The sequence below is a fragment of the Rattus norvegicus genome, chromosome 3 (genome assembly GCF_021556685.1).
Source record: "Rattus norvegicus strain SHRSP/BbbUtx chromosome 3, alternate assembly SHRSP_T2T, whole genome shotgun sequence".
Classification (NCBI taxonomy): Eukaryota; Metazoa; Chordata; class Mammalia; order Rodentia; family Muridae; genus Rattus; species Rattus norvegicus.
Window position 1 is genome coordinate 153,473,725 of NC_141536.1, and position 27,054 is coordinate 153,500,778.

The window sequence follows — 27,054 nt, forward strand, 5'->3', positions numbered from 1 at the left end:
GGACTGTGGGCAGGGCATAAAGGAGTGGGTAGTGTAAGCACTTTCTTTGGGCTGCCCAACACACACACACACACACACACACACACACACACACACACACACACACACACACCCTGAGTCAGCGTAAGCCTGGAGGGAGGGGCGGGGACACTGATTCAGTTTTCGTGCCTCTTTAAAACCTCCGCAAATTCTGCTTCACCCAGAAGCTTCGGTTCTCACCATGAACCCCTGGCAGCCCCTGCTCCTGGTGCTCCTGGCTCTAGGCTACAGCTTTGCTGCCCCTCACCAGCGCCAGCCGACTTATGTGGTCTTCCCCCGAGACCTGAAAACCTCCAACCTCACGGACACACAGCTGGCAGAGGTAGACAGATGGCTCAGTGAAAGTTGGGAAGGGCTGGCCAGGAAGATGTCCACTATCCCAAGGAAGGGGGCCTCAAGTGCTTTCTGGATTTGGGAGTGATGGGCATGTCTAGAGAAAAAGAGGTGCCAGGGTTAGGCAGCAGGGGTAGGTGGTCTGGAGGCTCTGGGCAGATTGGGGTTTACTGGAGGGATGGAATGGGGAGGGCTTCGAAGGGCTGTGACATAGGCCGAGGTTGGCAGTGAACAGTTAAATTGTGGGGGGCTGTGTGGTAGGCATGGCTTATGTCATCTGAAGTGGGGAGGAGTGATGCGATCCTCGGATAGGGGAATTCTAGCTGTGCAGGAAGAACTGGTGTCCTGGGCTTAGAGTCCCTAAGTGTGTGTTCCCAGAAGGGAAGGTGCCAGAACTCTGAGATATCTTTGCCCCTTTCTCCACCCACAGGATTACCTGTACCGCTATGGTTACACTCGGGCAGCCCAGATGATGGGAGAGAAGCAGTCCCTGCGGCCCGCTTTGCTGATGCTTCAGAAGCAGCTGTCCCTGCCCCAGACTGGTGAGCTGGACAGCGAGACACTAAAGGCCATTCGTTCACCGCGCTGTGGTGTCCCAGACGTGGGCAAATTCCAAACCTTCGAAGGCGACCTCAAGTGGCACCATCATAACATCACCTATTGGTGAGATGCTGGGCTAGAAGCAGGTGCCCGGGTGGGACTAGAGGTCAGTTTGCACGTCCTCTTGGCTGAGCACAAGGAATCCTTAGCAATACAAGTTCCGAGAGGCTGGAGCCCTGGGTCTTTTGAAGACCGAGCGGATCCATTCGGTGTAGCTGTTGCCCCGCCCACTTCCATTTGTGATTCCTGCATGCCCCCCGCCCCCACCCCCCAACGCCGGCTTTTCACCTCCAGGATCCAAAGCTACACCGAAGACTTGCCGCGAGACGTGATCGATGACTCCTTCGCGCGCGCCTTCGCGGTGTGGAGCGCGGTGACACCGCTCACCTTCACCCGCGTGTACGGGCTCGAAGCAGACATTGTCATCCAGTTTGGTGTCGCGGGTGAGAATTCCTGGGGTGGGCAGGCCATGGGACGGATGACCACGGATAGAAGAGAAGGGACAGCAGATCCTTCCACTCTTCTTTTTTCTTTCTTTCTTTCTTTCTTTCTTTCTTTCTTTCTTTCTTTCTTTTTTTTTTTTTCGGAACTGGGGATCGAACCCAGGGCCTTGCGGTTGCTAGGCAAGCGCTCTACCACTGAGCTAAATCCCCAACCCAGATCCTTCCACTTTTATGCCAGCCCCACAACCCCTAGTCGTCGCCCCCACAAATGGCCCCCTCCCCCTCCAGCAGGGTTGGAGCCGCAGTCACCTCCTTTTAAGACCTGGGGCGCTGCTGGGGGGGGGTACTGTCGCCTTTAGTCTCTAGCCCTTAAAGAGAGCAAAATGTTGTTGACTGATTCCCTCCCTCTCCGACCGCCTCTGCAGAGCACGGGGACGGGTATCCCTTCGACGGCAAGGATGGTCTACTGGCACACGCCTTTCCCCCTGGCCCCGGCATTCAGGGAGATGCCCACTTCGACGACGACGAGTTGTGGTCGCTGGGCAAAGGCGCCGGTGAGATCCAGTATCCGCCCCCATGCCCCGATACCCGAACCCTGTCCCAATTCCCTTCTCTTACACTGGCCTGTGGCCAGCCGCCCTTACTCTAGCCTCCTTTCTACAGTGGTCCCCACTTACTTTGGAAACGCAAATGGTGCCCCATGTCACTTTCCCTTCACCTTCGAGGGACGCTCCTATTTGTCCTGCACCACGGATGGCCGCAACGACGGCAAGCCTTGGTGTGGCACGACAGCTGACTACGACACAGACAGAAAATATGGTTTCTGCCCCAGTGAGAGTGAGTATGCACTGGGGGTAGAGAGCGGGGCGCGTCCAGAATCTTCGTTTCCAATCCCTCTGTGCCATTAATGGTATGGTCAGGCTACTCTCCCTATCGCTGGGTCCAGTCTCCTCTGTGAAATGAGAAACGTGCCTGGGGCCAGGCTTGGGAGTAATAATTGGGTTTCCTCAGATCTCTACACGGAGCATGGCAACGGAGACGGCAAACCCTGCGTATTTCCATTCATCTTCGAGGGCCACTCCTACTCTGCCTGCACCACTAAAGGTCGCTCGGATGGTTATCGCTGGTGCGCCACCACCGCCAACTATGACCAGGATAAGCTGTATGGCTTCTGTCCTACTCGAGGTACCTTTGCCCCGCCTACCAGGGTCAGCCCGACTCTACCCTCCAGCATTTGGTCTCCAAAGGAGGCTTTTCTATCCATTCATTTCCATTCTCTACTTACCATCCACCATCTGCCTCCACATCTCCGTTCCTTGACTCCCAATTGGGCAGCCTTTTTTTGTTTGCACTTAAGTCTCCAAGCCTTGGTCTCCAATCCTAGGCTCTGCTCATTAGTACTTCCGGGCCTCTGCAGGGCTCCACAGCGCCCCGTAGGCTTAAAAAAAAAATAGGTCATCGAGTTTCTCTAATCCCGTTTAGTTTGGCCCCACCCCAGCACCATATTCCATTCACCCACCTGGCTCACTTATGATTCTTGGTCTCTCCAGCCGACGTCACTGTAACTGGGGGCAACTCGGCCGGAGAGATGTGCGTCTTCCCCTTCGTCTTCCTGGGCAAGCAGTACTCTACCTGTACCGGCGAGGGCCGCAGTGATGGGCGCCTCTGGTGCGCGACGACGTCGAACTTCGACGCTGACAAGAAGTGGGGTTTCTGTCCAGACCAAGGTGGGCGGGGTTCTGAGGCTCCTGGAGTGGGGTCCGAGTCACCTCCAGGCAGTCAGTCGGCAGTCGTGGTGGAGCAGCCAAGGCTGGGGCCTTGGGCTGATGTCTACGTTTCAGCTCCTTCTATCTTTTAGGGTACAGCCTGTTTCTGGTGGCAGCGCACGAGTTCGGCCATGCGCTGGGCTTAGATCATTCTTCAGTGCCGGAAGCGCTCATGTACCCCATGTATCACTACCACGAGGACTCCCCTCTGCATGAAGACGACATAAAAGGCATCCAGCATCTGTATGGTGAGGCTGGGGGACAGATGGCAGAGCAGAGGAGAGGGTGTGGCTCAGCTGTAGGAAGGGGGAGGGGAGAAATGGAACCTCGGAATCTATCTGGGTCAGGGCCTAGTAACTGCTTGGAGATGGCCCTCTAGGCCAGGGTTCAGAAGCCAGCCCAGGGCTGGGTGTGTAGCTTAGTGTTAGAGACATACTAAGTGCTGCAAAGCAGACACGAGGCCCTGGGTTTGATGCTCACCAAGAAGGGTCAGCCAAGCCACTTCATAGGGATTTGTATGGGTGTTTCGCCTGAATATGTGTACCGTGTATATGCAATGTCAGCAGAGGCCAGAAGAGGGCGTTAGATCGCTTACGTTAGAAAACTGGAGAACAAATTGCTGTGAGCGGATGGGTGTTGGGAAATGAACCCAGGTCCTCTGGAAGAGCAGCCAGTGGTCTTAACCATTGAGCCACATCTTCAGCCCCCAAGCTTTTAAAGGCATAGCCAGCCAGGCACGGTTGCACTTACGAAGCAGAGGCAGCTCCCAGCACTGTTTGACATGGTGGTGACCCAAAAGACTCTCTTCCTGCCTGACTTGGGGAAGGGAGGGAGATTCTGTCCGTTCTGTTCTGAGAACTCAGTCCATATCTTCACAGAGCTCAGTTCTGGATACTTAGGCTTGGTGTATGAGAAGAGGTTTGCTTGTAGCCTCTAGCTTCAATGGAAGCCTGAAGGCACCATTGCTGGGTGTGGTAGTAGGCTGGGGCTACAGAGAAATGGCGACTAGAGTGTCTTACCTAGTGTCTTGTTTTTAGGTCGTGGCTCTAAACCTGACCCAAGGCCTCCAGCCACCACCGCAGCTGAACCACAGCCGACAGCTCCTCCCACTATGTGTCCCACTGCACCTCCCATGGCCTATCCCACAGGGGGCCCCACAGTCGCCCCTACAGGCGCCCCCTCACCTGGCCCCACAGGTCCCCCTACTGCTGGTCCTTCTGAGGCCCCTACAGAGTCTTCGACTCCAGTAGACAATCCTTGCAATGTGGATGTTTTTGATGCCATTGCTGATATCCAGGGCGCTCTGCATTTCTTCAAGGACGGGTGAGCAGGAAGGGTGTGTGGGTGAGAGATGGGGCTTGGAGAGGAATCTCTTCGCATCTTCCACCAACTTCCTAGGGCCAAGATTCAGGGCCATTATATTTTCTTTCTTCTCAGTCGGTATTGGAAGTTCTCGAATCACGGAGGAAGCCAATTGCAGGGCCCCTTTCTTATTGCCCGCACGTGGCCAGCTTTGCCTGCAAAGTTGAACTCAGCCTTTGAGGATCCGCAGTCCAAGAAGATTTTCTTCTTCTCTGGTTAGTGCGAGCGTTTCTAGCTCATCTATTTCTCCGAACTCATCAGCTTAGGACAGAGACCTAGTTTAACTGCGACTGCAAAAGTGCGCCCCCGCCCGGCTGATGCGATTTGACATCGGGGGAGGGGGTTGAATTTCAGTGCCCTTGAGTAGCTCTGATACTTGGTCTCTGGCTTATCCCTCCTAACTCTCAAAGAGACTGTGCCCCCACCTTTGTGTCCACTGACCAATATGACCCTTCTCTTTCGTAGGGCGCAAAATGTGGGTGTACACAGGCCAGTCGGTGCTGGGCCCCAGGAGTCTGGATAAGTTGGGTCTAGGCTCAGAGGTAACCCTGGTCACCGGACTTCTCCCGCGTCGTGGAGGGAAGGCTCTGCTGATCAGCCGGGAACGTATCTGGAAGTAAGCACCGCGGCCACCAGTAGGAGGAGCCCTAGCGCCACTCGCCCGCAGCCCTGGGGTGGGGAGCTAGAGGGACTCATACATTTGTTCACCTTCGTGCAGATTCGACTTGAAGTCTCAGAAGGTGGATCCCCAGAGCGTTACTCGTTTGGATAACGAGTTCTCTGGCGTGCCCTGGAACTCACACAACGTCTTTCACTACCAAGGTGAGGATTGCTGAGGCTGGCTGGGGAGGGTCCCTTCATGAGAAGCCTCCCACACTGGACTCCCTCCCTTAGCGACTGTTTAGTTTCTTAGCAGGAGAGAGCAAGACCTTGGAGATTCAAGGAAATGTTCCAGATAAGAGCCCTGTAGAGAGCACCCCAAGTTCACACAGCCGGATCTAAGTCCCAGATTACTTGCATATCTTTCTCTCCAGCAGAGAACACAGCTCTCTAGAAGGCTCATTCCTTGATTAGTAAACAGTAGGCAATATAATGTGCAGGACTGCCACTAGGGATACATGGAGAGGCAAGGAAGTGCTGGCTGTCTTCGGGCAAGTCACTGCCTCTCTTGGGGCCTCGGTTTCCCCATCTGTAGAATAGAGATATCATCTGGAGTCCTGTTAGGCTGATTCTAAGGCTCAACCGTCCCAAATCTATTATTTTTCAGTCATTTCCTTTATACCCTTCCCTCCAGCCATACTAGGTATCCGATAACCTTTAAGATATTCTCCAAGCCTGGGGAGAGATAAGGAATGGAGGGCAATAGTTCTGACAGTGATCCTAAACTACTACTAATGTAGAAGAAACTCACTTGGCCCCGTCTGTATGTCCAAGTTCTTCTCTCCTCCCCATATTCTCTCTTCTCCGCCTTGGATGGCTGCTCTTTGAACAGACAGATCAAGGCCTTTGGGTCAGTCGTTCCCCCAGACCCACCTACCTAAACTGTCACCCGGCTGCCTCTCTCTCATCCTTCAGGTTCACTGCTAAGGTTACCATTTCAGAGAGCCTCTTCCTGACCCTCGTTATTTATTTAGTTCTTTTTATTTCTTCCTACATCTGGAGATGTCTGTATTTTTTTTTTTTTTTACTGTATTTCCTCAGTACTTGGTACATAGCTGGTGCTCAGTAATCATTTGTTGAATGAATGGATGAGTTTGTCCAATGAATGTAATTGGATAAATTGATCTGAGCTTTATTTTTTTTACACTTGATCTTAGCCAAAAGGCCGAGAAGTGATGAGCTTTTTTTTAAAAAAAAGATTTATTTATTTATTTATTTATTTATTTATTTATTTATTTATTATAAGTACACTGTAGCTGTCTTCAGACACACCAGAAAAGGGTATCAGACCTCATTACAGATGGTTGTGAGCCACCATGTGGTTGCTGGGAATTGAACTCAGGACCTCTGGAAGAGCAGTCAGTGCTCTTAACCACCAGGCCATCTCTCCTGCCCTAATCTGAGCTTTAAAATAGTAACCATTCGCTAATCTTCTGATCAGTTCACAACCTGTATGTGGAACACCTATTCCCTGGGTTTGCCAGTTCTTTGGTTATCAAGGTCTGTGCCCTCCGGCATCTCACGGCAGGCAGAAGAGATGGAAGGAAGTATCAAGTAAAAACCATAGAAAGTTAGAGAAAAGCCAGGAGGAAGTGAGTCTTAGGGTTCAATTGCTGTGAGGAGATGCCGTGACCATGGCAACTTAAGAGTTAATGTTTAAGGGAGAACATTTAATTGGGGCTGGCTTACAGAGGCTCGGTCCATTATCATCATGGTGAGGAACATGGTGGCTCACAGGCAAACATGGTGCTGGAGAGGTAGGTGAGAGTTCTACCTCAGCAGCAGGCAGCAGGATGGGACAGACACCCTGGGCTTGGCTTGAGCATCTGAAATCTCAAAGCCTGCCTCCAGGGACACGGGTCCTCCAGTAAGGCCATACCCCCTTCCTCCTTCTAAGTGCCACTCCCTATGAGACTGTGGGGTCCATTTTCACTCAGACCACCACAGGGTGCTTGTAAAGATCTTGTTCCTTTCATCTGTGATAACGGAGCAGAAGAGTCAGTTTTCTTGTGTCTTCTTGTTTCCTGTAGACAAGGCCTATTTCTGCCATGACAAATACTTCTGGCGTGTGAGTTTCCACAACCGGGTGAACCAGGTGGACCACGTGGCCTACGTGACCTATGACCTCCTGCAGTGCCCTTGAACTAAGGCTCCTCTTTTGCTTCAGCGGTGCAGCGCAAGCCTCTAGAGACCACCCCTGAGGGGGAGGAGCTAGTTTGCCGGATACAAACTGGTGATCTCTTCTAGAGACTAGGAAGGAGTGGAGGCGGGCAGGGCCCTCTCTGCACGCTGTCCTTTCTTGTTGGACTGTTTCTAATAAACACGGATCCCCCAACCTTTACCAGCTACTCGAACCAATCAGCTTGTCTGTAGTTGTATACACATCCAAGCCTGTGGTTGGTCAGAAGACAACTTTGTAGGGTCGGTTCTGACCTTTTGTTTTTATGGGGCATCTGGGGATTGAACTCAGCTGGCTTTTGTGACAAGTACTTCACCCGCTGCACCACCTTACCGGCCCTTTTATTTATTATGTATGTGGTCATGTTCACACACATGTATTTAACCTATAGAATGCTTACTGTGCGTCGGGCGCTGCTCCAACTGCTGTATAAATATTAAGGTATTCAGTTACTCCTACTGGAAGGTATTATGTAACCATTTCTCTCTTACATCGGAGGACACCACCGAGCTATCCACTCATCAAACATTTATTGTGAGCATCCCTAGGGAGCCAGGCTCTCTACTGGGCATTAGGGACAGAGGAATTTATTGGATGTTGGTTCTTCCTTCAAGAATCGCTCAGGGATTCTCAGTGTCCTCAAAACATGCTGAAACCGGACCCCAGACTCCACTCTGGAGAATCCAACCCACTCACAGGGGAAACAGCCCGTTTAAAGTGCATGTGTGCTAGAGAGGTAGGGTAGCCGAGATGATCCCTCAGTTGGAAGGATAACCAAGTATCTTCCTCGGACACTCTTTTTTAAATAAATGAATAAATGAATATTTGTTTATTTGTGTGTGTGTGTGTGTGTGTTTGTGTGCACTTGTGTGCTGATGCCTTGGGAGCCCGTAAGAGGGCATTAAATCCTTTGGAATCAGATTAGTAGGTGTAATGTGCTGCCTCATGCCAGGACTGGGAGCCAAATTCTGGTCCCCCGGAATGGCAGCAAGAGCATTTAAATTGGAACTATCTCTCCAGCCAGCCATCCCGCCAAACCAGCCTGAGAATGAACACACAGGATGGCGATCATGGTATTCAAATCATGAGAACCTAGCAATGGGGATGAGTGCGCCCTGAGGAGAGCCCAACCAGGATGAGCATGGGGGTGTGCTCTCAGTGAAAGGCGGAAAGAGGAGGGAGGCTGGTGGGATGTAATTGTGTTCTGCTTCATGAGCCCAAGCGGGAGTTTGAGGAGTAGCCCAGAGAACCACCCTCTCCCCCAAGTTTATTTGGGGTGCTCCTCTCCCTGCTGGACAGTTTCTAGCTCAGGAATGAGCCACTCCCATCTGCACGCAGACATTCCTTAACACCACTTGTTTAAAACATCCCGACTCCCCAGGTGACTACTACATCCCGCTTCTCACCTCCCAGGCCCACTCCCAGTAGAACTTACTCACAGGTGGGTCCTACTCATCTCTCGACTTCTTTGTTCCAGGCCCTGAACAACTGCTCACCACAGGCACCCGTCTCACAAGGCCACCAGTTCACCTGTGACTCCCAGTCAGCAGAGTGAACACTTTGTTCTCTATCCACACGTGGATGGGACAGTCCACCTTGTGTTCTCTCCAGAAATACTTTCCTCCCCTCCTTGCTTCTCTTCCTTTCTGTGTCCTCTCGTGGTAGTGCACCCTAAGGTTCAATTCTCAGAGTCCTCTGCGGACACTTGCCCCTTGATCCCACCAAGCGACCTACTCTGAATAGCATCTCCATGCAAAGCCTCCAAACTGACATTCTCCAGCTGAACCTCTCCCCTGAGCCCTAGACTCAGGCTCAGCTGCCTGCTCTTTTTGACCTAATAGGCTTTCCATCCAAACAGACCCAACTCTCTCCTCCTCCAGCCGTCACCATGCTGTATGATTGTGGACGCACACAGAGGATGACAACTCTTAGGAGCCCTTCCATGCCACTGTGGCCGCTCAGCAAGCACTTTTATTCGCTAAGCCATCTCATTGCCCGCCCCCTCTAGTTAAATAGTTCTGGAAGGTGTGCTGTACCTTTTGTGTCTCTTGAATCCCTTTGTTCATTGACAACTTTGTGAGCGTTATGCATATTTTGTAAACAGTGGGTGGTTGATTCTCAGTACTATGCCCAATCCCATTTCGAGAATGCCTGACAATGATCTATTTTTGCTACTGGTAGACATTTGGGTATATTCTGGTCTGGGATCATTGTGAATAATGCTACTATGACCATATTTGGAAAAGCCTTGGTGTGGAGCAGCTGGAAAGACGGCTGAAGGGTTAAAGCACTTGCTGGTTTTGTGGAGGTAGCGCCCAAATCTGGTGGCTCACAACTGCCTGTAACTCTAGTTCCAGGGGATCCAACACCCTCTTCTGGCCTCTATGGGCACTACACATACACACACACACATACTCACCACACTACACACACACATACACACATACCACACACACACATGTACCACATACACCACACACATACATACACACACATACACACATATATACACACACATACACACACAGCACACATATACACACACATACACACCACACACACATACACACACATACACACCATACACACACACACACACACACACACACACACACACTCTTTTTGAGAGCAGATGGGCAGCTATTTCTTCTTCTGCTCACAAACCAGAGTAAAACTGGACTGAACGATGGCACACACTTGCCTAGACTTAAGAGATGTGACAAAACACTTCAGAGTGGCTTTGGTTGTTCCTATCCAGTGCAGTTGTTGTTTCATTCCACTGCCGTTCTCAGCCCAGCTGTCAGTCCTGCTGCCTGTCCTTGCATGTATCCGATGTCTCTACTTCTCTAGACTGGCCACTATTAATTTCCCCTCCTGGTATCCACACCTGACTCTTGCATGTATGTGCATGTGCGTGCATGTGCATGTGTGTGTGTGTGTGTGTGTGTGTGTGTACACATAAACATGTAGGTGCAGGCAGAGGCCAGAGGTCATGACACCTTGGGTATCATCTCCAGGGACTCTCCATTATGATTTAAAAACATATTACATTTCTTTAATTGGTTATGTGTATATAAATGGGCACTCATATGCTAAGAGCACTTGCAGGGCCGTCTGTGGAGCCCTGGCAGGAACTGGCTCTTTATCTGTGTGACTCAGGGATCAAACTCACACTGTCAGATTTGTTGGCAAGGGCCTTTACCTGATGAGTCGAACATCTGGCCACCCTCAGCTCCATCTTGTTTTTTTTTTTTTTTTTTTTTTTTTTTTTTTTTTGGTTCTTTTTTTCGGAGCTGGGGACCGAACCCAGGGCCTTGCGCTTCCTAGGTAAGCGCTCTACCACTGAGCTAAATCCCCAGCCCCAGCTCCATCTTGTTTTTGAGACAGGGTCTCTCTCTCTCTCTCTCTCTCTCTCTCTCTCTCTCTCTCTCTCTTTCTCTCTCTCTCTCTCTTTCTGACCTGGGGCCTGGTTGGACTGGCTGCTGCTGAGCCCCAGGGATAATTTGTGCTTCTACCGACTATGTGATTACAGGCCCCATAGGCCCCATGTACTTTTCTGAGTAATGTTCCCTCTAGTTCAGCTGTCAGAGCCATTGATCTCCTGTAACTATAAATTAGAACACACTATCCCTCTGCACCCAAACTTCCCGTGCCTTCCCTCTTGGATTAGAAACAAATTCAGGGGGGTTGGAGAGATGGCTCAACAGTTAAGAGCACTGACTGCTTTTCCAAAGATTCTGAGTTCAATTCCAAGCAACCACATAGTGGCTCACAACCATCTGTAATGGGACTCATGATGCTCTCTTTCAGTGAGTATTAAGACAGTTGGGGTTGGGGATTTAGCTCAGTGGTAGAGCGCTTGCCTAGCAAGCGCAAGGCCCTGGGTTCGGTCCCCAGCTCCGAAAAAAAAAAAAAAAAAAAAAAAGACAGCTACAGTGTACTCACATACATAATAAAAAATAATAAATAAATAAATATTTTTTTAAAAAGGACTCAGGTTCCGCCTTTAAAAATTGTCTTAGCTAGGTTTCTACTGCTGTGACAGGAACTCTGACTAGAAACAGCCTGTGAGGGAAAAGACTTTGTTTAATGTCAGCTTACAAGTTCCAATGACAACTATCACCGAGGGAAGTCAGAGCAGAAGGCGGAGGCAAGAACCTGGAGGCCAGAGCTGAAGCAGAGGCCATAGAGGAATACTGCTTACTGACTAGCTCCTTCAGACTTGCTCAGTCTGCTTTCATATAGCACCCGGGACCACCAGCACAGGGATGGCACCACTCACAGTGGTCAGAGGCCTCCCTCATCAACCAAGAAAATGTGCCACAGGCGTTTTCTCAATCGAGTTTCCCTATTCGAAACTGACTCTAGTTGGGGATTTAGCTCAGTGGTAGAGCGCTTGCCTAGGAAGCGCAAGGCCCTGGGTTCGGTCCCCAGCTGGGGAGGGGGGGAGAAACTGACTCTAGCTGTCGCCAAGTTCATACAAAATTAGCAAGCACAGCCCTCAAAGAGGTTCTGTGCTCTGTCTTTCTCATCTCTGTCACTCACTCTGACACAGACACAGTGGCCATCCTTGCTGTTTCTTGAACAGTCCAGGTTCCTTCTCACCCCAGGCCTTTGTACTTGTTACTCAAGAACATCTAGGCTGAAACCCAGGGTCCTGTGTGTATACTCAGCAAGCATCTTCCCACCGGGCTACATCTCTAGACCTGTGTACTTGCTGCTGCTTCTGCTGGAGAGTTCTTCCCAGAGATCTTTGCGTTGTTAGTTCTCATTACAAGTGAGGTCTTAGCTCAGGTCCTATGCTTTCTGGGAGCTCTTTTCTCAGGTCACCCTTTAGTTCTCCTCATCGGTGGCCCCAATTTTCCTTCTTAAGATACGGCATAGTCTCATGTCTACCTATTTCCTCATACACTTTCTCTGATGTCCTCCTTAGAACATGAGCCTCAGGAAGGCAAGCAGCCAGTCGATGGTCACTACTGTATGAGCAGAGGTCTCTCTCTGTTGCCTAAAACTGGATCACCATCAACTTGTGCTGAGTGAACGAACCCAGGTATTCAGGAGAACCTAGCAGAGGTGGGGAAGCCCTCCATGAGAAATGACCCACATATGGGTGGGCTCCTTAGGTCCTTCTGGTGACACTGAGAGTCCGAGGCCACAAGGAGAAGTGGCCAGATTGGGGAGGTTGGGCACAGCGGGCACTAGGACCCGGCGCGGCGCGCGGCGGGCGGGGAAGCTCTTGGCGCTCCAGCAGCCAGGCTGCGGCCACTTGTGCGATCCCGCCGCCCCGCGCGCCATGAGCCGCAGGTTCACGGTCACCTCGCTGCCCCCCGCAGCGTCCGCCGCCTCCGCTGACCCAGAGTCCCGCCGGCATTCGGTCGCTGACCCCCGCCGGCTCCCGAGGGAAGACGTCAAAGGTAGAGGCCGCGGGGGGGGGGGGGGCGGGACTGCCGGGGGCGGGGCGAGAGGGCGGGGCCACCGCAGAGTGGGGCGGGGCCTGGTCTTGGCGCGGGGGCTGCGGGGAGCGGACAGGAGTGCTGACCCAAAGACTTGGGGTGCCCCAGAGGGAATGGCGAGGGGGGCGTGACCGGATCCTGGTGGGCGGGGCCACAGAAGAGCAAGTAGGGCCAGAAAAGAGCTGGGGCAGGGGCAAAGGGAGAAGGGGCGAGCTGGGGACTGAGGATCTGGGTCTGGATCTGGAGGGGAGTAGGCCCAAGCACTAAGGTGGTGGGGACATTGAGGAGAGGAAGTCCCCAAGGAGCGGGGACTCTGAGATTGGGGGTGTCTAGAGCTGCGGTGAAGCGGGCCTAGGTCGATTTGGGGGGCCAGCGAGAAAGGGCTGGGCTGGGAGGACCAAAGTAGGGCCAGGGTGGGTGGGTGGGGTCGCTGAGGCTGGAGCTACGTTAACGGATCCTTGATGCCCAGCGGAATCTCCAGTCTTCTGCCTCTTTGTAGAGTCGGAATGCTTGGGTATCCCCTAAAGGATACCACAGACAGGAAGATTAGTTTGAATCATAGGCAGTTAGGTCCAGGAAGGATGTCAAAGGGCCCAATCCCAGTTCTTGGGCATTCATCTCCCTCTGAGGGAAAGCTCCTGAAGGGTTGGGAGGAGCTAGCTGAGTTGGAGTTGGGGGTGCTGAGTTCAGTAATGGAAGTCAACGCAGCTACACTGGAGAGGGCAAAGAGATCCTTCTGGCTCTCCGAAAAGAAGTGACATCCTGGTTACAGAAACAAGCCCCTCTGCAAGGGTCACTTTCAGGGTTTTCCCTCTTCCTAGCTCTGTACCCTTCTCCTTTGGAAGGAGAGGGGCGAGTAGGCTTGGAGCGGCCCCAAGGCCGGGAGGAGAGAGCCTTCCCTGATCGCTAGGGGTCGCTCATGAGCCGCGGGTGAGCTCGCATTGCCTGGAGCTAACGCAAGCCTGTTTTGGGGGGTTTCCTTCAGAAGGTTCCTCAAGGTATGGACAACTCCAGGTCTGGACTTCCGCAGATTCCAGTCAGGTGACCCGGCCACCTCACGGATTGTGGACACTCGGGTTTCTTCCCACTCTCCCTCTTTGCTGTAACTCCCCTTGTTTCTCATTTTAAAAAAGTGGTTTATCAAACCTCTCAGAATCAAAAATTTCAACACCTCATCACCGTTTTCTCATCAAATCCAATTGTTTCCCATGAATTGTCCACTGACTTTCAAAACTGATCCTGAATTCTGTTACACTTCTCTTTTGTCGGTCTCCATCCCTCTGGTCCAAGCCTGTAATGTTGCTCACATAGCCAGGGCCACATCCTCCTCTCTGAACTCCCTGCCGCCAGCCCAGTCTAACTATCCCACACTAAGATGCTCATCGCTGTCGGATAAAGGCCAAACCCTTTAGTCAGTCATTCAGCTTCTTTCTTCGTTTGCATCTGGTATGCCTCATCCTGTTAACCCCACCCCCACCCCGCCCCACTTCCACAAGCTAGGAAAGCTCATTCTGTATGTTACAGCTCGTAAAGTCGTCTCACCTCTTCTGCAATCCTTTTCACTCTCCCTCACTCCCAGGAAGAGGTAATCATTCCCCTTCAGCCTGTCCAGCCTGTCAGCACACTTCCAGTGGATACTGGTTCAAGCACATTAAAGAGAGAGGTCATGTCTTTTTATCTCTGTGTTCTCAGTTCTAGGCCCAAAAGCCTAGCAGTGAGTGACAATGCTCATCAGACCAGTGTGTGGCTCTAGTCTTCCCCTCCCTCTCTATCTCCTCTCCTCCTGTTCCTCAGACCTTGGCCTGGGAATAAGATGTTGGGGACTCATGTCCCAAGGTGATTGTTCGATTTTTTTCATTTCCACCCTCCAAACACATGCACCATTGAAGTAAAATATAGGCCAGGAATTTGATTGTCCAAATTGTATATGGGGAGTATATGGAACGGTATGTGCCTGTCTGTGGCTGAGGCTGTGTGTGCGTGCCTTGATGTGAATTTCTCTCAGCAGTTTTCATGGCCCGTCAAGTACTCAGTGAATGCTTACATCACACACTGTCCTATCAGTGTGTGTGGGACAGTCACGTTGGGGTGTATATTTCCCTGTTTGGATCCATGAGGTCACTCAAAGTTCCCCTTTGCCACGATTTGGGTGGCTTTTTACCTCTCAAACCCTCAGATGACCTCAAGCACCTCCCTCATGAAGGTCACTGCACTGAGAATTAGATAAATGCTCCCGGGGAGAGCTCAGCATCTGCTGCCTTTTCCACAGCTGCTTTTGTGTCAGTCTTTAGACATAAGAGTCAGTCAGTCAGCGACTCAGAGAGATGCTCTCCTTACCTCTGTCTCCAGGCCCAAAGGGAGCCATGACCGCATGTATAAGGTTGGGAGTGGCTGTGGGGAGACTTTGGCGAACCCCATGTGTGTGAGCATCATGTTTTACAGTGGGCCCAGGATACAGGGTTTGCCCCTTGAAGCGTCACCTGCTGTATGACCTCCAGGAATAAAAAGAGCCCCACAAGCGGCTGAGCCTTGAGTGCACCTTGAACCCCATGCTTTGGCTGCCGCTTTTGGTCCATGGGAAGAAAGGTTGATGGCGACCTCCTGGGATAGAAGTAGACATGGGACAAATTCTTATGTGCCTGAGCCAAGCCCAGATCCCTTCACCTACGACTTTTCAGGGGGAGCCTGGACAATGGGAAGGGACCCTGGGTCTGGTCAGGCTCACAGAAACTGGGGTTTGCTTTTATGGAGGTAGAATGAAATAATTTTTCTAGAGGATGAAGCAAGATCATAAGATGGGCCACACATGCTCTGGGCCATGCTCTGTGGTATCATCTCAAACACACTGCTTTTCCTCCCTGGGCCTCACTTTACCTGTCTGTGGTATAAAGCTGAAAGGGCCCTTCCTCCAATAGTAGTACTGACAATGAGTTTGTGGCGGTGGTCACACCTATAATCCCAGGAGGCTAAGGCAGTCCAGCCTTGGTACTAAAGACCCTGGTTCAAAACCAAGTCAAATCAAACACTCCAAACAGACAACAACAAAAAATCAGGTGAGAGATTTGGGTGATCTGTAAGGGTGGGGCCTCTCTAGGACTCAGAGCTCGTGTTTCAGTCTATCTGTAAATGATGCTGCGTGTGTGTGTGTGTGTGTGTGTGTGTGTGTGTGTGTGAGAGAGAGAGAGAGAGAGAGAGAGAGAGAGAGAGAGAGAGAGGTGCTGGATACCTCTGCCCAATTGGTTTCTTCACCTTCAATCAAGACTCAGAACCTCACTGCCCACCTCAGCCCAAGGTGAGCCCTAGGAATCTCCATGACAACAAACTGGTTATGAACAGGGCTGCAGTTGCCATGGTGACAGGTCTCTCTCTCTCTCTCTCTCTCTCTCTCTCTCTCCCTCCCTCCCCTCCCCCTCCCTCTCTATTTCACATCCCCCTCTTTCCCCTCCTCTCTTCTCAATGAACCAGAGCTATCTGCAGGCCCCAGCTTTCCCAGGCAGGGTGAGGGGAGGGCTGAGCTACAGGAGAAGGGGTCCAGATTGGGAAATTGGGAAGATAGGCTGAGTCTGCAGGGGAATAGGGGGCTGTTGGGGTGCTGTTGCCATGGCGATGGGGCTGCAGCCTGTTAATTAAGCCCCCGGTTGCCACGGAGACGGTGGCGGTTGACGTGCTCTGCGGCAAGCCCTATATGTGTGGGGTGTGCTGTGCACTGGACTCCACTCACTGCTGGGATCTGGGCCTGGAGGATAGAGCATGCAGGTGGTAGGAGGAGGGTGGAGAGAGGCTTCGGGTGGAGCCTCAGCTCTGTGACAGGAGGTGGGTAGGTCGTGGGGATAATAAGAATGGGTAGGGAGGGAGCTGAATGGGGGGATACTATGCCCGTGGAAAAGAGATACAGTTGGGTCTTCAGCTTAGTGGCGAGGGCCTGCCTAGAGGTTGGGCGCTGGATTCTAGTCTCCACTTTTAAATTCAGCCTCCCATTCCCGTTCCATTTCTAGACTCCAGTGTCATCATAAGTGGTAAGTGGAAAAAATAATTTATGAAGTCCTTTCTAGCACCCCAGTCCTCCTGCAGAGAGGCAGCTTCACTGAGCTTCTGAGACACACAAGGTGGGAGGGCGTATGAATTTTGGAGATTCTGAATTCAAAAATAGGACCCTTCTTGGCTGTCCCTTAAGCTGCTCTATCCAGAAGTTTTCCTCTACTGCTCCATCTTCCTAGGGCTTTGAACTGTCCCCCTACGTGGGGAGGGGATGCTGAGTAGTGCAGTCTGATTCCCGGGCCTCAGAGCTGAAAGCCACTTCTTATTGGTCAGGGTTGGCTAAGTAGGAGGTGCTTACAAAGAGTTTTCTCAAGACCTCATTAGGAAGGTGAGAGAGAGACCCAGCCTCCTTGGGTGGTGTCAGATTGGGGTCTTCCTTTGGGACTCTGCCCTTACTTGGTCTGTATGTTCCAGGAGAAATGTCACCCCTCTCCACTTTGCAGTGTTCTGTCTGGCTTGGCACTCACATGTAGACCATGCTAGCCTCAAACTTGTCATGAGAACCCTGCCTGCACCTCCTAATAGGTGTGCACCCCTACACTCAGCTAGGGACCCCCCAAATACTTTTGTGGTGTAGTCTTGTGCATACCAGGCAAACTCTCTTACACAGAGCTATGGCTTTAATCTAAGACTCACAGAAGAGAGGGAGGAATCACTCCTTTATTTTATGGTGAAGTCCAGAGAGAGGGGGACTTGGTTTTGTCCAGGAATAAGCAGAACTCTGCTTCAGAGGATACGAAAGAACCCGTATTTTCCACATCTTGGGTAACTCTTCAGGTCAGAGCTCTAGTGAGGACTGAGGACTGGCAGTAAGGTAGTCACTCTGGCCTTCACCGGTTTCCCCTGGGGACCTACACATCCCCATGGATAGGTTTACTCCCCGGGTGATCAGAGATGCAATAGCACTAAAGCCAGAGATGAAGAGGCATGCCCTGGTGGGGACACCCCAAGATGGCGATGGCTGGAAAAAAAGTGTCCATGTCTCCACAGCTCTGCCCAGACATTTTATACCCTTTTACACTTCTCTACAGAATAATACAGATTGGTGTGTGTGTGTGTGTGTGTGTGTGTGTGTGTGTGTGTGTGTAAGATGTATGACTGTGGGACAACCAAGGATATCAAATACTTATACCTTCTTAAAAGATTTTTTTTGTTATTGTGTATGTGTGCAAATGACTGGCAAGAGTCAGTTCTCATCTTCAACTGTATGGGTCCCAAGCACTGAACTTACTTAGCTTGTCAGGTTTGATTGTAAGTGCCTTTATTACTGAGCTGTATATCACACGGTCTGCCAAATGTTCACATCTTGTCTTGAACGGTAACTCTCCATCCTAACGGATTATCTGGGTATCCACAAAACCAAATGGTGTAGGCACCACCTTGTTGGCCAATCCCTCAGAAGCATCTTTGATTCCATCGTGGAAGATCCCACAGTTGACAGAGTCCTTAGAACCAGCATGGCCTCGGGCCCTGTCCAAGGTCCTGAAATGTCTGCCTAGTAAGAGTATCTCTGTAAATATGGGAGTCTCTCTGCTCCAGCCAAGGGGCCAGGCTCTAGTCCTGTGTCTTTCTAACCTGGGAATAAAAGGGGAAAAGCTCATCCCATACTCAAACCCTGCTAATTTTTTTTCTTGGAGCAGAGAATCAGAGACAGCTGGGTAGCGTAGATATGATTGTATTCTTGTCTCTTTCATTGGAGGCAAGATCAATTTGAAAAGAGGTTCTATTGAGGAGAGACCTAAGTTGGAGTAAATAAAAATAGGTTCTAGACTGAATTCTGCCATTCTTTGTGTGCCCGGGCAGTCATTTTCTCTCTTGGGTGCTTAGTTTTTTTCATTTATGAAATGAAAGCTATGCATTAGATCAGATGAACAGTTCTTCTGTCCTGCGACTCTCCTGGGATTTTTGAGGATCCAAGTTGAGAACCGGGGTGCCTATAAAGCTATTTCCTCTTTACACTGCTAGCATGTTTAGATCTCCAAGATGCAAAGGGGCTTTCTGAAGGTCTCCACCATTGGCTCAAGTCTGTTCCCTGGGTTGTTGAGGGGTCCCAGGTTAATCAAGCTCCCGTGGGAGGGGGCTGGTTTCAGGCATGGAGGACAGGAGAGCACGTCTGGTCTGGAAGCCTCAGAAAGCAATCCTGGATTAGAGGATTAGACATTCCCGCCCCAGGAGAAAATCTGGTCCCCAACCGGCAGGTGGCCTCATTCCCCCCTTCCCCCACCCTGCTCCTGGCCAGCTTGGGGCCAGCATACCCTCCCTAGAGGCTGCACCATCTCGGGTGGGAAGGAAGCTACAGGGCCTCAGAGCTTCCTGCTCCCCACTGCATTTCATCCATAGGGCCCTGTCTGTGGTAGGGACTTGTCTTAGGGGTAGGATGCCTGAGCATCATGAGAGAGTTCTCTACAACTCCTCTAGTGGCAGCCACCGATTTAAAAACAGAATGGGCCAAACAGACCCATTGACCTGAGCCCCCTGGGGCAGCACAGTGCCTCACTGATGGGGGCCCAGGCTCCATTTTTCTCCTAGGCTCCAAGCTCTAGGACAGCGATCTGGGAAAGGGTCTGGTTCTCCTTCCTCCAGGCCTTACCTCACCAGTTTTGTAGACAGACTCCCTGGAGCCCTTCTATTGCACAGCGCCCGCTCCTGCCACCTCAGTCCCCCACATCTTTCCCCTAGGGGTCACCGCGGACCCCTAGTCAGGCAGCCGCTGCGGGGCCGCCTCCCCACGGCCGCGACCTAGTTCCCTGCCGTTATTTTTAGGGCGCGGGATGGCACCTGCCCACGTGCCGGGCCCCGCCTGCGCCGGAGTGGGGGGGGGCTGCGTCTGCTCTAGGGAAGCGAGGGCCGCGTCCCCCGCAGCACCCCCTCCATATCACCCGCGCAAGCCCCCAGTTTTACCGTGAGGGGGCCACCGGAGCTCTCTGCCTGCCTCTCATTCCCTCTCTTCCCTCCCTCCGGTCCCCCCCCCCCAAAGAAAACCCGCCAGTGGCTCACGCCTCCTGCATACGGGATGAGGTGAGCAGCGCCGCTACTGAGAGGGGGCGCGCGCGGGTGTGAGCGTGTGTCCGTGTGCGAGTGTGTGTGCGCCGGGCGGGCGGGCACTGCAGCTTCTTCCTCCGTGGAGCGGAGAGCAAGCGACAGAGCTCGAGCAAGCGAGCGAGCGGCGAAGGCGGGCAGAGGGGCGCGGGCGAAGAGGCGCAGCCATCCCGAGCCCGGCGCCGCGCAGCCACCATGCTCAACAACCTGACGGACTGCGAGGACGGCGATGGGGGAGCCAACCCGGGTAAGCAGTGGTCCGGGGGCGGCGGGGGAGGGGGCAGCGAGGAGGAGAAGGAGGAGGAGGAAGAGGAGGAGGAGGAGGAAAAAGAGGAGGGCTGCTTCGGAGTCGGGGAGAGAGCCGGGGCCGCTTCCTGCAAAGAAGAGCTTGGAGCTGACCCGGGCGGCGGATGCTGGAGGCTGCGGGGAAGCTTGCTCCATTGGAATGCGCTAGGCGCTGTCCACGGTTCTGGAATGCGCCGCGCTCCGAGGCAGATTGGGGACCCGGGGTTGGAATGATCCACGGCCTGGGGGCAGACCTGGATTAGCTAAACCTGAGAGGCCATGGGAAGGGGGATGAAATAGCTAGAACAGGGCTGACGTGCTGTTCGACGTGTAGGAGGGAGGCTCCTTTCCCCGAGAGGGGACCCTGGTGTCCTGGCGCAGAGCGGGGACCAGCAGCTTCTAGGGGCGCAGTCTGCTGCAGTTCCTCGTTTTGAGTTTCCAGCTAAAAGGTGGGGGGTGTTGGTGGTGGTTGTGATGGCTCTGGGGTTTGGAGGCATATGATAGCTCTTGTCTGGGCTGCAGTGTCTCCTTAAGGGGACACTTGGTGCAACAGAACCCCCTCCCCCAAGGCTCCCTGAAGTCCTTATTTCAACCTGAAGCTACCACTTCTGTGGATTTTTCTGGTCTGCTTTGCCGATTTCCTCTTCCTCTCGGTTCTCCGTGGGTTCCTATTCAGGACAGGAAACAAGATCCTATTCTTCGCTCTTTTCCCCTTCTCTTGGTACCCTAGGGCGACCGTGTGTTTTTTAGGGCGGGGCAGCGGGAAGTCTTTATAGTTAGCTCTCTTAGCTATCCCAGTGAAGCCTCAGAAACGGGGTCCTAGTGGCTGACTCCCCACCGCTGTGGCGACACTGCGGACTCGCTGCGGTGGGTGCAGAGACTTGCCAGGAGCTGAGGGGCTCTGGAGCAAATCCTTGTGCTGTTCCGGTTCTCCGGCATCCTTCACTGCCGTTTCTCTGCCCCGAGGTCTTGGGGCCAGCCACCCCCTCGGGCTCCCAGGCCCCTCGCCGCCCCCCAGCGGTCTCAGCCATCCATCACCGCTGTCAGCTGCCCCCAGCCCCCACCCTTTAGCGGCGCTGCGTCCCCTGCGCACTAGCGCATCTCCAGTGCCTGCTGTCTGCGCTTAGAGCCTTCAAACGCTCCCCCAGGCATTGCTTGACCCTATGGACCGAGACTCCCATAGACCTCCTCAGGAGATGATCCAAGGCCCCAAGAGCTGAAAGCATGATCTCGCAGATACTAGCAGGTTTGACTCTGAGGTCTTGATTTTGGATCACAGTCAGGGCTAAGTAGAGGCGTGGGAAGGCTGGGGGCACCAGTGTCCCCGATCCTTTGTCCGAGACACCCCATTCCCATTCTCCCACGGGGCTGAGTCTTATACTGGGGACAGAACTGCTTGCTGCTGGCCAGCTCATCCATCTCTCCAGTGACCCTGGGGTCACCTCATCAGACAGAGCTCCCATGGCTGCAGGGGGAGGGGAGTTGTAAAGTCCAGTTGCGGCAGCTTCAGGCATCTTGAAGCAGTGCTCCTGAAGCTCAGGGAAGGGATGTCACTTCCTTCGGGGATCCCCTCAGAGACCTCCACTATGAGACATCCCTGTTCCCCAGAATGGGTTCTGTGGGTTCCTCAGCATCTTCTTCCTCCACCGACCTTCACTGTACCTCCGTGCTTCTTTGGGGTCCCGAAAGGCCTAGTAAAGAGGCACATGTGTGCTGGAAGCAAGATTCTGGCTAGTAGTTCTTCTTTCCAGTTATTAGGCCTCTCTGTTAATTTCTAGATGCCGAGTGTAGCAGGCCCATCTGGAGACTTTCATTCTATATATAGAGTCCAGCCCTTGGAATTAGAGTGGCCAGAACCTGGGTCAAGTATTCTGCGTTCCAGAGGGGGAAGCTCTACCCTGGATGCTTGATGAAGGTGGTAGGAGACACTGAAGACTTCTTGGGTCTGATTAAAGGAGGACCGAGAGCCCCTGACTCTGAGTTTAGATTCTTGGAACTATATGGGAAGATCTGGGTGTTGACCTCGGGGGAGAGTATGAGGGCTCCTCTGGGTCAAAGAAGACCCCCAAGGATGTTATCCCTGGCACCTAGATCTTCTTTCCCTTTGAGGTCTGATGCCCCCTTTCTCTCTCCAAGTTGCCGTGGGGATTCCCTCCAGGTTCAGTCCTAGGCCCCGTGGGAGGCTCCTTAGCCTGCGCCTGTTTCCTCCGGGCGAGCTCTGGCCTCCGCAGCTTAATTGAAAGCCGATTCAGGCTGAGAGCTCCCAGGGGGCGGGGACAGGGGCGGGGGCGGGGGCGGGGGCGGGGGCGGGGGCGGGGGCGGGGGCGGGGGCGGGGGCGGGGGCGGGGAAGGCTCAGCCTGGGTCTGGCCAGTCTCTTTCGCGCCTCTAGGCTCTCCCCCATCACCCAGACTCCTGGCTGTAGGGAATTAGGACTAGTTTCCCCCTTCGTTGTCCTGTTCCTTTGAGAATGCAGACGCTCGATCCCCATCCCCCTTAACAAGTGAACCCAGCCTTCCAGGCAGGGGACAAAAATCAGCCCTTGGCTGATGGGGCCGGGAGCCTGGCGTCTGGCCCAGGCAGCGGATGGAAAGGCGGGACCCAGAACGAGCCTACCAAGCTGCCCCCTCCCCTGCGCTCCTCTCCTGGCCAGGATCGGGCCTGTAGTCTGGCTAAGCGTTGCGCGCCGCGTTACATAAGTGGTTGCGGGCGCGTGGCCGGCTCGGCTCCGGCGCTGAGCTGTCGGTCCTCGCTGTCGCCATGGAAACAGGCGCCAGGCCTCCTAGTTACGGGGTCTCCGGCCAGGATGTCCCCCTTCCAGCCCCTTGAGCTCCACTTGCAAAAAAGGCAGGCTTGAGAGAGGCCGCAAAAGACAGAGGGGAGGGGCGTTCCGATTGTGGTCCGGGAACACAATCCCAAGGAATAATGGTTCTAAGAAAGGCACCTAGCCATACAGACAGAAAAACCCTTAAGACTTTCAGCTAAGGGAAGGATGTGGGATGTGCTAAGAATGTTAGGTGCAATAGTAACAGTAGGCACACCAATATCACCGCCATAGTGTGCGTTATTCCAGTTGCGTCCCTAACCATTCCACGAGTTAGGCCAAGTTATGAGTATCCCTTTGCAATGGGAGAGTGAGAGGCTGGAGGCAGAGCCAGAGAGGCTGGTACTGAAGTTTTCCCAGCTCAGGCCTTTTCCTGAACACTAGGAATTTTTCTCTTGCACCCCATTAGCTTCTCTAGTCCCCACAGTCCTGCAGCAAGAAAATAAGGCATCTATCAGGTCAACATTTTAAAAGGAGAGGGGGGTCCACCTCACTTTCATTTCTTCTGTTTCTGGTCCCAGACAGATCTTTTCAGATTCTGGAGTCTATGAACATCTATTATGTGCTGGCTTCCATAGGGAAGATTGGCCTGTTATTTCCAGTAACTCACCCCTACCCTTCCACTTCCCTGTGAGAGAAAAGAATGGCTGGGGTCTAGTTAGGCAATTGGACATTTCTGTCTGGGCAAGGTGGAGGTGGGTGTTTTTTTGGACCAGGCTTCCCCTCCTCCCCGTCTCCCATTTTCAGACAGGCTGGGTGGGATACATCATGCTCTAGAGATGTGTCCCCAGCCGGGATGACTGAAGAAGGGTTCCAGGAGGCAGGGAGGATGCGGAGTTGGACAGATATGGATGTCAAGAGATGAGGGCTAGGAGATTCAGGGTGCACAGGGCCTCAGCTTTACTTGCAACTTGGACAGTGGCGATTCTCCGTAGAGTCCAGGAAGATGTCTGTAGTTCGACCTTCAGCTCTGGTGCGGAGGGAGGTTGATGGCTGGAACTACCAAATCATATCCATGGAAAGCGCTTATCATTTTGGAGAGAGCTTTCTTTGTATCAACAGTGTCGACGCACATTTTCTTGAGCACACATGTGCGGCCACCTCTGGCCTTTAGAGTGTACAACTTCTTTCATGGGGGTTGCTCCCTCCGGGTGCCCGGGCAGCTTCTGGATCATCTTTAGCTAAGTTCAGCCTTCCCCCCACCCCAAACTCCTCTCCTCTACACTTCCACTTCATTAAGCTACAGTATCGTCCCTCCCACTGACCCATGCTAGAAACCTCAGGCATTATCCCAGATCCTTCCCTTACCCTCCCCAAACATCTGGCACACCAGGCTTCCGTAATGCCCGAGGCTCTGGTCTTTCCATTGCCCCATATCGTCAGCCCTTGCCTGGATTATGAAATGCTCTAGTCGCTTGCTGTATCTCTCACCCAAAGCCAGAAGGCTTGCTGCAAAGCCCAAGTCAGGTCATGACACTCTTTGGCCTGAAGCTTCAATGACTGCCCATTGTCCTCTGGATGAGGGCCAAGTTCTTCAAGATGGCCTGCCACTTCCTTAAGTCTCAACACTGCCTTGACTCATCTTTTCCAAAGCAGCTGTTCACTCCTAAGCCCCATACGCCCCTTCCTAAATCTCCAGCCCGATCGTGCTTCGTTCAGCAGTTTCAACCTGTTCTGTTGGCTTCCACATCTGGGACATCAAACACACTGTTCTGGGTTCTCTCTGCCTGGAACACCCTCCTCCCTCCCCTGCCCCCCAAGTCTATCCCTTACTCATCCTTCAGTTCTCAGCTGACACGTCACTTCCTCTGGGGAGCCTCCTGTGACCTCTCAGGCTGGGCTGCGTGCCCTCCTGCATCCCTGGTGTTCCCTTCTCTCACAGACTTTAGCAATCCTGTCCACTGCTCCTTCTCCCCTGGCTTTGGCTCTTTGATTCCTCTTCTGCCCATTTGATTGGCACATGGGAGTCTGACAGTGAATGGGAGAATAGAATGTGTCAAGGTGGTTATCCTTGGCAGTTCAGGTTGCAAGGTTCTCTGCTGTCCTCCTTAGGGGAAAAAATATCAAACATCCTCCCACATACTGAGACAGGCTCATTTACGTCCAAGAAGACAACTCTGGTGACTTTTAGGTGTCATGGCGGATGAATAGAACCCTCCCTCAAGAGCAAAAAAGGGCTCACATGTTCACCAGGCACTCAGGCCACACCAGCAGTAAACTGGGTTTATCCATGTCGCCAACTAAAATCCTGCGAGATGGCATCGCAAGCCCAACCTCTCCAGTGTGTGACCTGAGGCTCAGAGAGTCAACGTGGTCATATGAGCAGGGTGGACAGGGCACAGTGACTGGTGTCAGACCTGACTCCTCTCCTTCTCAGGTGACGGCAATCCCAAGGAGAGCAGCCCCTTCATCAACAGCACGGACACGGAGAAGGGGAGAGAGTATGATGGCAGGAACATGGCCCTGTTTGAGGTGGGCTGCTTAGGTTGCTGTTAGCCTCGCTGGCTCTTCCCACCCTCCCTCAGGAAGAGTAGTGGCCTCTCCATCCCTCCCTCAGGTCCACCTTCTTCCTGGGCCTCCCTATCCCTCCTTGGCTTCTCCTGGCTTTACCCTCTTGGTTCCCTGTCTCCCTGTCTGGTCTCACTATCTCCTCCTGTCCCCCTGCTCCCCCCTCCTCTGTTCCCAGTGTATCCCAAACTCAGGGGCTTGACCTTTGTCCCCATCTCTACATCCAGCTCACTCCAATTGCCGCCCCGCCCCTCCAGCTCCCTAACACTGACCTGCTTCCCTCCATAGGAGGAGATGGACACCAGCCCCATGGTATCCTCCCTGCTCAGTGGGCTGGCCAACTACACCAACCTGCCTCAGGGAAGCAAAGAGCACGAAGAAGCAGAAAACAATGAGGGCGGAAAGAAGAAGCCGGTGCAGGTGGGGCTTCAGGGGAGAAGGGATGGGAGAGGGATCGTGGGGGAGGAAAATGGACCTGGCCAGAGTGGTGAATGGTGGAGAAGCAGGAGAGAGGGTGGCTGTCTGGGGGGGAGGAAGGATGTAAGAGGAGGAGGGGAGGCCTCCTGAAGGCTGCATGAGGGAGGGGTCCTGGAGGCTGGGAGGGAGTAGGAAAAGGGTGTGAGAACCTGGGGGAAGAGTGAAGGGAGGGGAACTGCAAGAGAGGAGAGGCAGGGAAGGAACACGGAGGAGGCGTGGGATAGGCAGTTGGTAATGAGCAGGCAGGGCAGAGGCTGATGCTGGCCTCCCTTGCAGGCCCCACGCATGGGCACCTTCATGGGCGTGTACCTCCCGTGCCTGCAGAACATCTTTGGTGTTATCCTCTTTCTGCGGCTCACTTGGGTGGTGGGAATCGCAGGCATCATGGAGTCCTTCTGCATGGTCTTCATCTGCTGCTCCTGCGTGAGTGACCCTCTCCCTCTGCTCAGGGAAGGTCGCTGGGGTTTGGCTGAGGCCTGGGGGGTGGGAGGGTAGGGGGGTGGGTGGGAAGCACGAGGCCTGAGCTTTTTATAGGAGTCACCGCCTACGATTCTTGAGAGATTAGGTCTGACTGGTCCTTCCTGAACCTTGTAGGCTTCCCTCTGATGCCTGTCAATCAGGTGTCACCTGGATCTGAGTGTGTAGATGCGTGCGGTCACGCAAGTGCTGCCCGTCCATTGATGAGAACGATACATTCAGAGAAGAAAATGAAATTCAAGTTAATCGCATGAGCTAACATTTTGGAAAGTCCCTACTCACAAGAAATGAGATTATGCCTCTCAGATAACTTTCCAATTAGATTCTCCTAGCCCCACATTGAAAGGAAAATTCACCAAACTTGAGCGGAGGCTCTTGAGTCTTCCCCCATAACCTTGAGCCCACTCTGTGTGTGAAGATGTTAGTGCTGGGCCTGTCCTTTCCATTCTGTAGGTGAGGATACCGAGGCTTGAGAAGCGAACAGTTTTCTTGGGTTATAAGATACCCAGGGACCAAACTGTGGTTACCAGAGTTCTCTGGCACTACAGCTCCTCCTATTTGCCTGGCAAAAAG

At 53.0% G+C, this 27,054-nt stretch overlaps 2 protein-coding genes and 1 long non-coding RNA gene across 9 annotated transcripts in view; 2 read left to right on the top strand and 1 right to left on the bottom strand.

Annotated features, from left to right (window-relative positions):
• Nucleotides 1–220: 220 nt before the first annotated feature.
• Mmp9 (matrix metallopeptidase 9) lies at nt 221–8,204 on the top strand. Its single transcript, NM_031055.2, is given in 13 exon segments — nt 221–361; nt 803–1,035; nt 1,267–1,415; nt 1,841–1,969; nt 2,079–2,252; nt 2,427–2,600; nt 2,966–3,142; nt 3,274–3,429; nt 4,219–4,504; nt 4,619–4,758; nt 5,009–5,159; nt 5,262–5,365; nt 7,234–8,204. Coding segments are annotated over 13 exon segments (2,127 nt in total). The 3' UTR covers nt 7,347–8,204.
• Nucleotides 8,205–12,608: 4,404 nt separating this feature from the next.
• The window catches only part of Slc12a5 (solute carrier family 12 member 5), a 39,406-nt gene continuing 24,960 nt past the window's right edge, over nt 12,609–27,054 (top strand). For 2 of the 7 annotated variants that reach the window (XR_015681071.1, XM_087647485.1), the window contains exons 1-5: nt 20,200–21,443; nt 21,976–22,112; nt 25,397–25,491; nt 25,816–25,947; nt 26,281–26,427. Coding sequence is in view for 4 of the 7 variants with exons in the window: in XM_087647485.1 (XP_087503611.1) it covers nt 22,100–22,112; nt 25,397–25,491; nt 25,816–25,947; nt 26,281–26,427 (387 nt within the window). In the remaining 3 variants the exon portion in view is untranslated. 7 annotated transcript variants of the gene reach the window in all.
• On the bottom strand, nt 18,113–19,675 carry LOC108350521 (uncharacterized). Its single transcript, XR_015684822.1, has 2 exons — nt 19,464–19,675; nt 18,113–18,364 (listed from the first exon to the last, which is right to left on the bottom strand). It is a non-coding gene; the product is annotated as an uncharacterized LOC108350521 (long non-coding RNA).